This window comes from Penicillium hispanicum (assembly GCF_028827665.1).
Source record: "Penicillium hispanicum strain IBT 35686 chromosome Unknown utg000005l_segment0_segment0, whole genome shotgun sequence".
Classification (NCBI taxonomy): Eukaryota; Fungi; Ascomycota; class Eurotiomycetes; order Eurotiales; family Aspergillaceae; genus Penicillium; species Penicillium hispanicum.
Window position 1 is genome coordinate 363,732 of NW_026623197.1, and position 15,147 is coordinate 378,878.

At 52.9% G+C, this 15,147-nt stretch overlaps 7 protein-coding genes across 7 annotated transcripts; 3 read left to right on the forward strand and 4 right to left on the reverse strand.

Moving 5' to 3' along the window:
• Positions 1–42: 42 nt before the first annotated feature.
• mph1 (3'-5' DNA helicase) lies at positions 43–3,009 on the reverse strand (the record flags this gene model as incomplete). The annotated part of the gene is made up of 1 exon (XM_056944770.1): positions 43–3,009. One exon carries the CDS (start codon positions 3,007–3,009, stop codon positions 43–45), a length of 2,967 nt encoding a protein of 988 aa, XP_056799105.1.
• Positions 3,010–3,975: 966 nt separating this feature from the next.
• Positions 3,976–4,877, reverse strand: N7459_005587 (putative ABC transporter; the record flags this gene model as incomplete). Its single annotated transcript, XM_056944771.1, has 2 exons — positions 3,976–4,685; positions 4,739–4,877. 2 exons carry the CDS (start codon positions 4,875–4,877, stop codon positions 3,976–3,978), a joined length of 849 nt encoding a protein of 282 aa, XP_056799106.1.
• A 1,345-nt stretch (positions 4,878–6,222) lies between these two features.
• On the forward strand, positions 6,223–7,649 carry N7459_005588 (tRNA dimethylallyltransferase; the record flags this gene model as incomplete). Its single annotated transcript, XM_056944772.1, has 2 exons — positions 6,223–6,273; positions 6,327–7,649. 2 exons carry the CDS (start codon positions 6,223–6,225, stop codon positions 7,647–7,649), a joined length of 1,374 nt encoding a protein of 457 aa, XP_056799107.1.
• An 892-nt stretch (positions 7,650–8,541) lies between these two features.
• N7459_005589 (1-acyl dihydroxyacetone phosphate reductase) lies at positions 8,542–9,452 on the reverse strand (the record flags this gene model as incomplete). Its single annotated transcript, XM_056944773.1, has 2 exons — positions 8,542–8,960; positions 9,020–9,452. The coding sequence occupies 2 exons, from the start codon at positions 9,450–9,452 to the stop codon at positions 8,542–8,544; spliced, it is 852 nt and encodes a 283-aa protein (XP_056799108.1).
• A 1,095-nt stretch (positions 9,453–10,547) lies between these two features.
• Positions 10,548–11,657, forward strand: N7459_005590 (glycosyltransferase family 32 protein; the record flags this gene model as incomplete). Its single annotated transcript, XM_056944774.1, has 1 exon — positions 10,548–11,657. One exon carries the CDS (start codon positions 10,548–10,550, stop codon positions 11,655–11,657), a length of 1,110 nt encoding a protein of 369 aa, XP_056799109.1.
• Positions 11,658–12,621: 964 nt separating this feature from the next.
• On the reverse strand, positions 12,622–13,039 carry N7459_005591 (uncharacterized protein; the record flags this gene model as incomplete). The annotated part of the gene is made up of 3 exons (XM_056944775.1): positions 12,622–12,695; positions 12,752–12,843; positions 12,891–13,039. 3 exons carry the CDS (start codon positions 13,037–13,039, stop codon positions 12,622–12,624), a joined length of 315 nt encoding a protein of 104 aa, XP_056799110.1.
• Positions 13,040–14,155: 1,116 nt separating this feature from the next.
• On the forward strand, positions 14,156–14,938 carry N7459_005592 (ureidoglycolate hydrolase; the record flags this gene model as incomplete). Its single annotated transcript, XM_056944776.1, has 1 exon — positions 14,156–14,938. The coding sequence occupies one exon, from the start codon at positions 14,156–14,158 to the stop codon at positions 14,936–14,938; it is 783 nt and encodes a 260-aa protein (XP_056799111.1).
• Between the last annotated feature and the right edge of the window lie 209 nt (positions 14,939–15,147).

Consider the following 15,147-nt stretch of genomic DNA (forward strand, 5'->3'; position numbering starts at 1 on the left):
GCCGAAATGACTTCTCTGGGAAGCCCTGGGCTTTTGGGGGTATCATTCATCAAAGTCTATAGGGTCGCGTGCCAATACTTGCTTGAAGCCATCGCTAGTTCCAAAATCATTGCCATCTATCTTCTTCAAGGTCGATAGAGTACGGCGAGTGATAGACCCAGCTTTCACTGCCTTTGTCGGTCTGCCCACAGATCGGTGATGTCGAGCAGCATCATCAACAGGGACTGGTGAGCTTGGGCTGTGGTCAAAGCGATGCTCGAACTGTGCTTTCTCATCGGGGCTAATATTGAATTCTTCCGGGGGTGGCACAGCCGCCGGTTCAGGCGTGGGGTCTCGAGTGCGCTTTTTGGGGGTAACAGTCTTTTTGGCCTTTGTTGCTTTCGGCTTGCTCGAACCATCCTCCCCCAGAGCTGACGCACGAGTGAAGCCAGTCTCCACGTCGTCAGGCATGTTGAATTTCTTCGGCGGTCGCTTGGGTGCTCGCCCTTTGCGTTTTGGTTCAAGCGGGTCATGCTGTGAGTTTTCTGGGGGGATGTCGATGAGTCGCTTATCCGCAATAGGGCGAATGCCCGGAGGTAGAATGCGAGGGGAACGGTCTTCGTGGAAAGTGAATCGAGAGCCACTGGCGATCATCTGCTGCATTTTCTCGTAGTTGTCCTTCGCCTTGATGTAAGACTCTTCCTCCTTGCCCTTCATCAGCAGCAAAGTGATGTTTCCGGCCCGCTTACGACCAGTTCGACCCATTCGTTGCAACATTCGAATTGGCGACGCCGAAGAGTCGTAACACACGATGAGGTCGACCTCACCAATATCCAGTCCCTCTTCGCCAATTGATGTGGCGACGATGGTATTATAGATTCCCTCCTTGAACTTGGTGATAATTTCAAGCTGGGTCTTTTGGTTCATGCCCTCAGATCCCTTTGCGCTGCTCTGGCCCACGAAAATGTGCGGTCGAATCATGGGCCCATATCTCGTCAGCACGCGAGTCACCTCCTCGGCACTATCACGGAAATGCACGAAGATCATGACCCGGGTAGCAGGCTGACTGCTGGCGTCGGTATTTTCTTTCCCTTCGCCGGCGTCCATGAAGTGGTTCAAGATCACGGACTTGAGGTACTCCAATTTAGGATGTCCAATAAACTCTTTGTTCTTGGACCAGGGGTCAAGGTGACTGAGAAGCTTTTTGAAGCTCTCGTTTTGTACAATCTGCTTCTGATACTTGCCACCTTTTTGGCCGTCGGTGTTGGACTTGAAATGCAGCAAATGGCGATAGAACGGCACAATTCCATGGTATTTCAAGAGGTCAATCCCATGCGCCAGACTCGCAAGGACCGTGAAAATGGCATTGACCATTCCTTTAAGTCCCATACTAGCATTGCGGCCAGCATCAGATCCCATCCACTGCTGTCTCGCCTTCGTTAGGCCGTACGCGGTCAAAGTCAGGGGATCTTTCCCCCAATACGCATTCAATGTACGAAGTTGATCAACCATTGGCTGCAAAGCGGCAGATATAAGATCCATACAAAAGATCATTTCATCTGAATTCTCGAATGTCTCCACCTCGATATTTCGGGCATGCACATAGTCCCGGATATCAATCGACTGCTCGGTACGGATCTCTACCCGTGAGATATCCAAGCCGTCGATCACCGACTGCACCGACTCCACGGTAGATCCGGGCGTTGCGGTCAGCGCGAGAACGCGGAAGCTCTTGTTGAATCGTCGCAAGAACTTGACGACTTCAACATAAGCATAACCGCCAGTAGCCCGATGAGCTTCATCGACCACGACCAGGACAATGCGTTTGGGATCCGCAATTCCGGTCTTCAGATCATTGATCAAGGTTTGAGGTGTCATGAAGAATATTCGTTTGCTTTGCCATTCCTGTGCGCGAATCCCTGGGGATGCTCCTCCTGTGAGCATGGTCGACTGAGAACGTGGAATGCCAGCAATATCCAAGCACGCCGAGACCTGCTGAGAAACTAATGGTTTTGTCGGGGCCACGAAAACAATCTGTGCGTCCTTCGTCCATCGGAACCAATTCAGCATGATTGTAGCTGCGATGAACGTTTTTCCCAGACCGGTTGGCAAGGCGACAAGCAGGTTGTGGAAGAGACCCTTCTGGGTGATGTTGAACTGGTAATCTCGAATGTTACCCAAGTTTATCGGATATTGCCATGTGTTGAGCGTTTCTTGGTTCAACTTGTGTTGAGTGGGAGGTTCTGCTTTCTCGGGTGGTCCCCAATCTCGATTCTGCTGTGGGGAGAGGTCTGGGTTTCGAGTAACCATCCCGAACAGAGTAGTTTGTCGGAAGCTCTTATGCGCATTTCGGGGCGTGGCTACGCTTCTTGATTGGGTAGGAGCCGGTTGAGATGGTCGTTGTACGGGCGATAGGGACGGAGAGGAGTCAAAGGCATCCTCTGGAATATTTTCCAGTTCAAATGAGACATCCAATGAGCCATTCTTATTCTCGCCATGGGAAGACATCAGGCTTGGAGGGTCACGGTATGAGTTCCTTCGGTTCTCTTCCTCGAATGCATCCATTGAAGCGGCCAGCGCGGCCCTCAGCGCATCCTCATCATCGTGGTATTCGTCATTAGATTTCTTCCCAGTGTCACTTTGCTGCTGAATCGAAATCGTTCGGTTTGGAGGAGATATGGCATCGGGCTTCTTCCACCTCGGGCCGCGGATTCGGTCGGGGCTCGAATTGGGTTGTGTCAGTTGCGTGACAAAAATGTTCTCTTGAAAATTGCTTTGCTTGGGGACAAAGCTGCGAGACTTGGATCTGCCTTGGGCATTCCTCTGGGGATCTTCTGGTAGATCCTCGTCCATGTCGGAGAACGAGTCGGTCATGGAGGCATCATCCTGGTTGTCGTCGCGATCACCGTGACGTATCGGCGGTCGTACGCGCGGGCGTTTGACTGGACGTGATGAAGCGAGATCATCATCAGGGACGACAAAGCCATCGTCGTCATCCAAGTAGTCCGACTCGGAGTCAGTCGCGGACATGACGCCTGTAGGAGCGGCGTGCGCGGGTGCTCTTGGGGAAATTGGAGGGAAAGCTATCGACTTCAGCAGTTGCCGGTGGCCAAGGAGGCCAGTCGGTCTGCAGGCGTAGTGACCGGCTTTAAAGGCACGGATGCGTCTCGTGAAAAGCGGCCAGTCGCATGCAAGACGGACGAGCTGTGCAATCTGCAGCAAACGAACTTGACCGAGACGCGTCGCGATTCGCCCAATCAGGCAATATTACGTGCCTGAGGCCTCACGCGCAGGCAAATCCAACTGAATCCCAATCCCAATGATGTATCTATTCTACACGTCCACGCTCGTATTAAAATTTTAAAACTACCGGGTATTGCTTTTTCAAAGCCCTGTTTGTTTTTGAGTTCTTTTCCTTGCCAATAGTCGAATATCCCGCTATCAAGCTAGGTAGGGGAGGCCTTCTCGCAGCCTAGCGCACTCTTAGATTGGGAATTTTCACCCAGGCGAATCATGGAATATTTCAAACACGACCAGATACCTCCCCAGGTATATGTCGTCACATTATGATGGGAACAACTACTTCGTGTGTAGGTTTTGTGGAGTTCTGATAGACGTGCATATATATATATCTTTAGAGTAACAGTAGACAATCCTGGCACCCGCTTTCCTGCTATTGGAGTCTTAGGTGCTATAGTTGATCTATTGCTCTTGATTCAAATAACAGCCTTCGTAGAAAAAAAGAAAAGAAAAAATCACAATTCATTAAATCCAGACAACTCCCGCGAGCCCTTCAAGAGTCATGGTTGAAAAACTCCAATGTTGAATCGATCTAGTCGGTAGATCAAGCTGCCCGCCGAAACCCCGCTCATGCTTGTTGAAATCAATGTTGAAAGACGCAATGTTAAATGTAAGAAAGCCTCCCTGGCATAAATGCATAGAATCAGAAATAGCGTCAAGGCTCCGATTGAGGGATACTCGGCCCCAGCTCAAATTTTAGCTGCGCTTCTCGAGGCCATAACCCCCGATGCCATCGAGAGCACCATAAGTTTTGGCCTGGCCCGACTGGCCATTGCGGGGTCCGCGGGCCTGGAGGTCTTCCTTCAGCCATGTGAGCACCAGCTCGCCCAGCCGACTATTCTCGGACGTCCACTGAGGGACCTGGTCATAGAATTTCTCTACAGGACCCCAGGTCTTGACATGACCGAGATGCATATGTACAAGATGAGTGGGCCACTGGGCGAGATTATCGAGGATGTGCGTCGCATAGACAATTGTGCAAGGCCGGGTTTCCGTCTCACGCTTGAGGAAAGAGAGGAAGTTGCTTCTGGAGAGTAAATCCAGGTCGACAGTGATTTCGTCCAGCAGCAGAACCCGCCAGGGGCGCAACAAGCCCATGGCCAGCTGAACTCGGCGTCGCTCACCATCAGAGACGGCATGCATGCGCCAGCGAAGATCAATATCGAGGATGTCGACTAACTCGTCCCTGCGCTCTGGGTAGGCGTTTCCGCCCACCGATGCCAGGAGGGTGGGCACGTCGATGTCGGTGCGAACGATGCTGTTGAGCACCCACTCAACACCCAGATAGGTCACTCCTTCGAGTGCATCTTTGAAAGGGTCCTTGCCACCCACGCTGATGGTGTTGGTGGGGGCAAGGCGCTTGCCGGAGATCAGGCGGAGCAATGTGGTCTTCCCCGCCCCATTTGCTGTGGAAAGGTCAGCGTGATATCGAGATGGAAATCCGCGGGGAAGGATTTACCGCCGATGAGCAGAGTCCTACTGCCTGGGGGGAGGTCCAATACTACGTCTCGTAGCCCCTCCGAGCCATCTTGAAATTTATAAGAGAGATTCTGCACCTCGATGGAGGGCAATGGAGCATCGGCAGTGGGCTGTGCCATATCGGAATCAATCGCCGACACACAGGGTCAGGGGAAGTGAAAGAATAAGAAACCCAATGAGTCACGACATGTGTTTTCATTGCCAAAACTAGACTGCGCTCATCTTAGCGTGGACGCTGCAATCGCCGCGACGGATGAGGTAATCGCCGATAAGGCCGGTCACATGTCTCCATGGAGGCTCGACATTAACTAGCATTACTCAGTACCAGCCTTTCTATCCAAAAGATCTAGATCGCTATATCGAGATATATGATAGAATTGAAACGTGGTAGTATGAATGTAATTGTGGCTCCAATATCATTGACGTTTACTATATAAACTAGTCAACTGCTTTCCAGATAATGGATTTCGACTAACCCCTAAGCCAGACTGTAATAGGTGTATGAACCACACTAGATATAAGAGCGACGTCACAGCAGATTTCTCACTGATCTGAATCAGGAAGACAATGCGACACCACCCGTCATTGTCGATGAAACAGTACCCTTAATCGTTGATAACATCAGGAGACCGTCTGATTACTTGACCAGATTAATTCGACGGTGGTTTTTGAAAAACCAGCGGGACGGTGAATAAAGATTGTCTGAATTTCCTGAATAACGCAAGCATTGAATTCATCAGGCCCAGTGAGCGAAACTCTTAAGAAACAACGCGAGGAATCCTAGGTCACTTGGGGCATGGTCGCAGGAGACAGCGCGAGGGACAAATGACTCTAGAACGTTATTGCTAGAGGGACCCATGAAGTATTTTAAGGCTTAGAGAACGTCAAAGGTAGCATCTCGTTCTGTACGTAACGGCAGCTTGTGAGCTGATGCTCTGTTATGACATGAAGACTGCCCTATTATAACAGGGAGGAGAAGCGACATGGCGAAGTAGAAAATCAGTCTTCTTTAGCTATTGGACGACTCGTCCACTTTCTGAGCGGCATTGAAGACAAAGAACAAGAGATTGCTGGAAGAATCCATGGCAGCCGCTACATAGGAGCAGAGGTACACGCCATATCAGTGCTTGGCATTGGAATATTTGCCGCAGTCCCGGTCTCGCAATATCAGCAAGGACAACTTGTCAGCCAATATCGATTAGCAATTGATACCGCGGCGTGAAGCGCTTATTGTCAACAGAGCATCCATGTCTGTCGCAAGAGAGAGAGAGAGAGAGAGAGAGAGAGAGAGAAAGCGGTGGGAACTATGGAAAGCGGTAGCCGCTACTGCCGTTTTGCAATCCACCGCGCATTTCTTCCACTGGCGCTCACTTTCTCCTCGGCCCCTCATGCGGGACCGGGCAAAATGCTGAGTGCGCTATGCTCTCTGTTCTCCGATCGATTCGACCCCGTCAAAAACAAATCATGGATCCCCTCATAGCAGTTGTCGGTGCCACGGGCACAGGCAAGTCACAGGTAATACCGTACCAACCTACTTCAAAGCGCGATGAGCTGATGGCTGCAGACAGCTCGCCGTCGACTTGGCCTCTCGATTCAACGGTGAAATTATCAATGGCGACGCAATGCAAATGTACCGCGGCCTTCCGATAATTACCAACCAGATTTCCCCCGACGAGCAAAACGGCATTCCGCACCACCTGCTGAGCTGTGTCGACCTAGAAGAGGAAGCATGGCGAATTGGAAAATTCAAGAAGGAGGCTCTACGTCTGGTCCAGGAGATCCGACAGCGCGGCAAACTGCCAATCCTTGTTGGGGGTACACATTACTACACCCAGGCGGTCCTGTTCAAGGACCAATTGGTGGGCGAAGGAGCGGAAGATGAAGAGGGAAAAGAGCCGACGAAGGAAGCTTCGTCGACGTCAGCCAAATGGCCGATCCTTGATGCATCTCCCGAGGTGATGATGGCCAAGCTGCAGGAAGTAGATCCAGCGATGGCGGCGCGGTGGCATCCGAGGGATGGTCGCAAAATCCGGCGATCGCTCGAGATCTATTTCCAAACAGGTCGACCAGCATCAGAGATCTATGCCGAGCAAAAGGCCCTGAAGCGCGAAGCGATGATGGAGGCCGGGGGCCTTTTACGATTCAAGAACACGCTGATATTCTGGGTGCATGCGGAGAAAGAAACACTTATTGCGCGCCTTGACGCGCGCGTGGACAAGATGATCGAACAAGGACTGATGGCCGAGGCTCAAACAATGTCAGATTACATTCATGAGAGACAATTGGAAGGCATCGAGGTCGACCAGACTCGGGGTGTCTGGGTCTCGATTGGGTTCAAGGAACTCGCACCCTATTTTTCGGCGCTCCGCAGTGGAGAAGGCGAGCCGAAACTCGAGGAGTTGAAAAGCAAAGGGGTGGAGTCCATCAGGATCGCCACTCATCAGTACGGCGTGTCCCAAATCAAATGGATTCGGAACAAGCTGTGGCGTGCACTGTCTGAAGCAGACATGACACATCGTCTGTACCTCTTAGACAGCAGCAATGTCAGCAGTTGGGCAGAGAGCATCTCAAAGCCGTCTGAGTCACTGGTTGAGTCTTTGCTTCGGGACGAACCAACTCCCGATCCTAAAACACTGTCGCCATTGGCAAATACTGTCCTTGGGGCCAAGGAGGAAAAGGCAAAGACACAACCAGAGACAATCCTCCAGTGCTTCACTTGCGATCTGTGCAAGAGAACCATGGCCACAGACGAGCAGTGGAATATTCACATGAATAGCCGTGCCCATAAGAGAGCTCTCAAGTCGGTCGCAAAGAGAGCCGAACGGGATGCCTATCTTCAGCGAAAAGAACTAGAATCCAAGAACGATTCAGGTCCTGAGACGAGTTCCTGATAGACAAGTATGGGACGTGACAATTCAGTGCATCATCGAAGTGGACGTATGTAGCGCAGTGATTCTCTCATCCACATGATATATTATCAGTCGAATGAAAATGAAACCAAGTGTGAATAGCCAATCATTCTTACCCTGCAGTCGGAGCCAAGTGTTCACCATGGACCCTGCCATATTCGCAAAGCAACGCATTGAGCTAGCCGCCATGGCTGCCATGTCGCCCGAGAGCATCGACCAGACAATGCCCATGTTGATGCAGTCTGGAATGGGCGGCCATGCTGCACCAGAGAACCTCTATTCTTCAGATCAACCTGGCAGACCACTTGCTGCGGTCGACCGTATAAGCCCCTGAGCAGATTCTGTTCTGCAGGATGGCGAGGAGAAGTATATCTGCAGAATTGCGGTTGTACTACTATACAGTCTCCCACGCACATTGGAATATTTGTATTCACTCCAGTACTCGGGGAGCCTAAAGATACATCTTCACGGATACTTGGCTTACCTTGGATAGCTACGTAGGTATTTTCAACCCAAACTCCATAGATGAATATCTCCTCACAACTCCTCCAAGATAGATAGGAGATGGTCGAGGTACACAACTGCGAGGGACAGATGCCGAGGCATGTAGGCCCCTTCGTAGCATGGCACTTAAGTGAAGCATCATAATACCAAGCAGCGCTAGCTTGGAGAATATATAGTAGATCTCTTCAATCACGAGGCTTGTTCTCTGTTGGACAGGTTAGAACCCTAGCTTATTTCAAGTGGGCATAAGAGAATCACGCCCTAGAGATGAGCCATGTACTGCACATTATTTCCGTAGGCTGACTACTAATATATGATACATCAGAGTGTTTTCAACCATTCATGGATCTCACTCTCAAACAATCCTCAGTCATGCGGTCTCTTCCTGAAAATCGATTTGGTCAAGTGCCGACTCCCCATTGATCAGAGAAATAAAGAGTCTGTAGGGAAGAAATGTATTGCAGAGCCAACTCAGGGTAGAGGCCTGCCCGCGTCGAATGAACGGACCGGCACCATTGAGAACGTCCTCGACGACATTCTTCGCGGCTCTGTCGATGTTCTGCTTGTTGGGGTGTACCATAGTCTTCTTGTGGCGATCAATCGCCGCCGTGATCTTCCGGTAGTGCGAATCCGGGGGCAGCTCAAGATCCGGGATGTTGGCCGGGTCGTTGCCGCTTGTCTGGACGCCGCCGAGGATGACCGTGACCACTCGCACACCCAGAGGCGCCATCTCGAGACGCAGCGTCTCGGAAATCTGCGTTCCGGCACTCCGGGAACTGCTGTATATACCTATATGGCTATCAGTGGCGGAGCCTGGGAGAGCACCAGAGGGACAGGTTAGGACTTACCCGCCCATGCAAAAACCATTTCGCCAGATACTGAACTGATGTTGCACATGGTCCCTTTGGCCTTGATGAGCAGTGGTGCAAAAGCCTGCGCCATGGCAACAATACTCCAAACATTGGCATCGTACACCTTCTTCGCGTTGTCGAGAGATGCATCTAGAAGCGGCACGATGGCGCTGACACCAGCATTGTTGACGAGGATATCGAGTGTGCCTCCGGTATGTTTTGCAACAGCATTCGCACCTTGGCGAATGGATTCAACTGATGTGACCTCAAGTTCGACAATCTCGATGCCATCGATCTCAGTCAGAGATCCAGCCTTGGCCTTGTTGCGCAGCGTCGCAAAGACCCGGAAGCCTTTCGAGCGGTAGACCTTGGCCATGGCCGCTCCGAGTCCTCCATCGCTGCAACCGGTGACCAGCACTGTTTTCGCCATTCCAAGGACTCCGAGCAGTATGTGGAATTAAGCGTCTATGAATGTGTAGTCGACGGATAAATCGAGTTTGCGGCCTGGCAGGAGATATGGACAAAACATCATTTAATACTTCATGGCATGAACGGACTTCGGTCAACCAAGTCCGTCGGGGCCGTGAAGATACGATCGCGACAGAGCATCCCATTGATATCCGGTTCTCTGCGATAATCCATGCCCGCTACAGTCTGGTCCGTGAAAGGGAAGAAATGCAGGACATTCTAGTGGGCGTTGGCGTGAGTAGTATAGGGAGAGCCAACTGGCATGGCTATTCAGGATAAGCGCAACCGGTTGCCTTGTATGGCATAGCTCAAGTGCTCTGCACCATGAATGTCCAATCTACATAGATCCGACCGAATGCCCTGCCGCGCAATGTTCGAATTCACTTTGCGATGATCTCTTGTTGTATGCAGTATAGATGGGCGGGCGCGGTTCATCCTCAGCCTCGTTCTTTTGCATAATTTGATAAATCATAGGAATAATAACAGTTCTGTCCAATTACGGATCGCTTCATGGATCCACTGATTCCATGCCAAGGCGAGAGTGGCTGAATACGACGTTTGGCCCCATTTAGCCCCAGTGGAGTCTGGCTGGGGCAGAAAATCACCATATTATCATAATACCAACTCAACGATGGATGGGTGTAGGTTTCGCAGACTGGTGAGTATCGGAATCAAGGTCGATGGAAAGAAGTATCCGGGCAGTTGAAATGGAAGCCACAGTTCTTTGAACGACAGCTCCATCGTCGATTCCAGGAACACGCAATCGCCCTCGCCCCACACGACCCTGACTAGTGAGATTGCACTGCTAAATATGCATCGGTGCCGGTTTCAGACAAGAAAAAAAAAGAGTCTCTGCGAGGGCCCCGCAGGCTTAGCTGAGGAGCGTCAGCTCTACCACCGGCAATCTCACGGGGCCTGATGTCGACTATTATCACTATCGGGCTTCTCGTTCGGCCCCGACCTGACGAGGGCATTAACTGACGCTGGGAGGCCTGATCCTTAAGCAGCTCTGACGTCTTGGATCTTTGAACTTGGCCTCCACCAGAATCACTTCAGGATGCTCGACGAGGACGAACGGTCAGCCCTTTCCGGCTCCCAAGGCCATGTGTGGCAGACCTTCAACCCTAAGAGCCGGGTGCTCAAGTCAGTCCTGTTCCGAGGCCTCCTGCTGCTCGCAGGCATTTCGACTCTTGTCATCGCCTACCATCAGTTCGGTCGCACGACGCCCATTCTCGACGACCACGCCGAAATAGAGAAGATCGCGATCGCCAGTCCACCCAGTCCTAGTCCCAGCGACACGACGCCCAGCACAACGAGTCACACCGAAACGACCACAACCCCAACAGACCACAGCCCAGCACCCCAAGACTGGCGCTCTCTATTACCACCGAAGATCTGGCAGGTGCATTTCCGTCCGGCAGAGGCCAAGGAGCTATCCAACGCCGCGTCGTGGCTAGCGCAGAACCGCGACTACCAATACGTGTTGGTGAGCGAAGCAGGCGCCGAGGCGTTCATCCGCAAGCACTTCCACACCAGCCCGACGCTCTTGCAGATCTTCCAGGAGCTCAACAACACGGGGATCAAGTCTGACCTGCTCCGGTACCTGATTCTCTGGGTCGAAGGCGGCGTCTACTCCGACATCGACACCGTGGCCCACAAACCCGTGGATGTGTGGGTGCCCGCGCGCTATCAGGACGCGACGCGCCTCGTCATCGGCATCGAATTCGACCGCCGCGACGGCGGCGATTGGGCCGAGGTGCATCCCGACTTGCAATTCTGCCAGTGGACCATCGCCGCGGCGCCAGGCCACGCCGTCTTCCGCGATATGATCGAGTGGTCTGTCTCCGGACTGGAGTCATTCGCCGCCAAGCAGAACAAGCCCTTCTCGGAGCTCGAGTTTGGCGGCTCCGATGTCATTGAATTGACGGGGCCGTCGGCCTGGACGGATGCGATCTTTCGACGGATCCAGGAATACGACCCGGAGATCACGACGTTGAGGAACTTTACCGGGCTCACGGAACCTGTCCTGGTGGGTGATATTTTGATCCTACCGATTGATGGGTTTGGGATGGGCCAGCCGCACTCGGGCAGCACGGCGGACGGGTCCATCCCGGAGCAGGCGTTGATACAACATCTGTTCTGGGGGTCATGGAGACATAGTCAATGAGGAAAATTGACATTGGGGGGTGCTCTTGTATGACGATGACCTCTGGAGTTTGGGATGGTTGATATTCCGCGGCCAAATGATGTACATACTTTACTATTCGAGCGGTGTCCGATTTCCAAGGGAAAGCTTGCAGTAGCAATGACGTCGTAGAGAGATTGATCTTAGTACAGCATCCAATTAGACTACCACATGCTAGTCTCGAAAAGTTGGACATTCGGGGTTTGGTCTGCGAGATGGACCGTTCGTGCACTGGTACCATCCTCTTTGTCACCAGCGGGATTGGCGTTGATAGTCCGCTGGGTCTCACCGGCACCACACTTCAGCCCTATGGCGTACAAGAGACGACGGCTCCAACCCCCGAGGCGCAACCGAGTGCAATCCTCAGAGCCGCAAGATGGCTAAAACGTCCATTCAGGCAGGAATGCAGCGCGACTGCAACTCCAGTATGCGACACCAGTAAGGATAATGCATTGTGTGGCAACATCTACCCAAAGCAATGAACCGTTCCATGCCGATCATGGCCAACCGCGCAAGGGGTCAACAACGAAATATCCGAGATAAGAAGCGAAATGGAAAGTCAAAGAGGGGAAATGGAAGGCGGGGAGACGGAGGTCCATCTCATTCGGGCACGCTCACTCCCGGCGTTGCGCTCTGCATGCGAGATTGGCGGAAATAACCATCGGCGGTTGGTTGTCATTTTTCATTTTTCCTTTTTTTTTTGGGTTTCTTCCCACCGAGACGTTGGTCGTCCGGTTGAGGGTTTGCCGCTTTTGTCGGCTCCCCTCACCACCGTTAGCGATGATATCCGCCCATCGACGCGGTGAAGTCCCTGTTTGGGTCCATCCTGCCAGGTATTCATGCAGCGCATCCTTCGAGATAAACGTCATTCTCGGGTGTTGTCGGGGATCGGAGGGACTGATGGCTCGGTCAACTGCCTGAGCTCGTCATTGGTATTTAGCGCTTCTCACTGCACGAATCCATCTCCCCCGCATAACCGCTGGCGCGGGATGATGCTCAACCACTCTTTTCGGGGTTTGTCTTTTAGCACAGGTTAGCAGCTGCCATGACAATCTAAGAGTTTTTCGTTATCGTACCCATGCCCCCACCCCCCTCAGATAATGCTTCGTATGTTCCGAATTGCCTGTAAACCTGTTGGAGGCGGAATTCGTCAGCTTGGCACGTTTCGCTAAAATGCGTAGATGGTCATGATTCCACAAAGGAGGAAGGGCTCACGGATACCCTTGGCTCGCATCTGACGCCTTTTGGCCGGATCCTGTAGTATTCCCCAGGCCAGAGGTCCCTGCACGATGGGAAGGCCCGCCCTCCTTGGTCTCGTTCTTTTCCGGGGTCTTGGGTTTCTCGTATCTCTCGGACGCAGGCATTGTTGGACGACGACGCTCAAGCTCTTGGATTCCCAGATATAAGAGTTCAGGGCGAGTGGATGTGCCAGAAGAGCAGGAGCATGCTATGACGATCGTGAGCTCTGGCGGCTGTGGACGAACGGGTTGCTTTATAGCCATGTTTGGTTGCCGATTGAAGTAGAACGGCGACACTCATCGCTAGCGCCCATCGACGCCATCCGCGCGGTGTTCCTTTGGATCGGTGGATACAAGATGTTGGGCACACCCGTCAGTAGTCCCCACGACGGGTTGGACAAGTCGGGACCAATCATGGTGGAGGCTCAAGGAGACGTGGGATGAGGCGGGATGACCGAGCGGAAGAAGAGCCGCAAGGATGCATTTCTACCGCGATGAATGTGGTTGCCTTGGGCCCCCCAGATGCGAACCATGCCACTGCCTTCGGGTTTGCTCGATCTGTTTGATGGACTGTGATATCGGCTGGTTCATCGGGTTGGTATACAGCCAACTAAGTGTGAATCCTCTAAGATCAACTGCAGATAAATGTGAAACTGAATTCTTTGACTCGCGATACTCGCTATCCATTTCCCCCTAGAAGCCCGCCAGACAGCCATGCCTCCGGATTTCCGTTGGGCATCTACCAGACGGGTGTGTTGGCACTTGTGTCAATCTTCATAGGTCAACTCACCATCTCATCCTGTTTTAATTTATTCATGGCTATCACATGTTCCAACTCGGTCAATCCTGAACGGCATGGCGCACCACCAACATCCTTGACTATCGAATGTACGATGACACGCAGATTCCGTCTCCACTCCCACCTTGGAAGCTCCTCGCGCTTTGGTGATACGAGTGAATGAATGACACCTGCATTCTTCGGGTGTCTTGTATGCGAACAATATCACCTCCAATGCATTGAATTGCCATCGGAGCTTCCAACAGTCATCGGCCTCCGCCGCTATCTTATCGGCGATGCAGCGGCCAGCGCCGACGCCGTTGGACCAGGACTCCCCAGCTCAATTCCTCACCCTCCCAGCGCTTTCCTCTCTTCTTGATTTCTCCTTGACACGGGACCCAACACTGCGCAATTCTCGATAGCCCCAGCAGTTCGCACGTCCGGCACTGACTCGGTCCCTCACCATGCCGCCCATCCTCACCTCCACCCCATCCGTATCGCTCGTCCCCGAGCCTCTCACACCAGCCAACTTCGCGCCATTCGGCACAGCAATCTGCTCACCACTCCCCCGCGATCTCAATGTCGCTCCGCAACCATCTACCCGACCATCGCACGACCCAACGCCGGTTCTCGCGAACCAGAACTCCGCGTTGAAATACAGCCCCATCTCCCCACTCCTCGACCACTACACCACTGCCTCAAGCAGAAAACCCGCCTCTGCTCGCATGACGATGTTCTGCTGCTTCCCTCGCAAGCTGCGCACCGTCTCGCACGGCCCGCAGCCCGAGCGGGAAGTCTTCGACGTGCGCATCCTCGAGCGCCACCCGTTCACGAACCAGACCTTCATCCCAATCGATCTCTCGAGTCACCCGACAGTGGGCGACGGGGAGGAGGAACCGGTCTTCTTGGTGGTGGTTGCGCCGACGCGGCAGGGCGAGGTCGCGACGACGACGAACGACGCGGGCCAGACGGTCACCATTCGCGACCCGCCGGATCTGCAGAAGGCGAAGGCGTTCATTGCGCGGGGCGGCCAGGCGGTGACGTATGGCGTAGGCACCTGGCATGCGCCCATGGTGGTTCTGGGCCGTCGGCGCGTGGACTTTGTGGTGGTGCAGCATATCAATGGGGTCGACGATGAGGATTGTCAAGAGGCTGCGTTCGGCGAGGGAGTCGTGGTGGACTTGGGCCGTATGGGCCAGTACGGGCGCCCAGAGAAGGGCCATGCTGGAGGGACGGCGAAACTCTAGATCTCGGAAGTACAAGTATGGATGTGATGCCTCGTGCTCTTGGATATGGCATTGCTACTGGAGCCGGCTGTGAAGGAAGCCGACGCACCTAAGATCGAGGTATGTACTGCACGCAGCCCGTATGCATAGATCACGGAACTCAAATTAACCCAGCTATCAAGGGCAGCACAGAATCCAGCCCGACAGAATGCAACTAAAGCGCCCTTGCA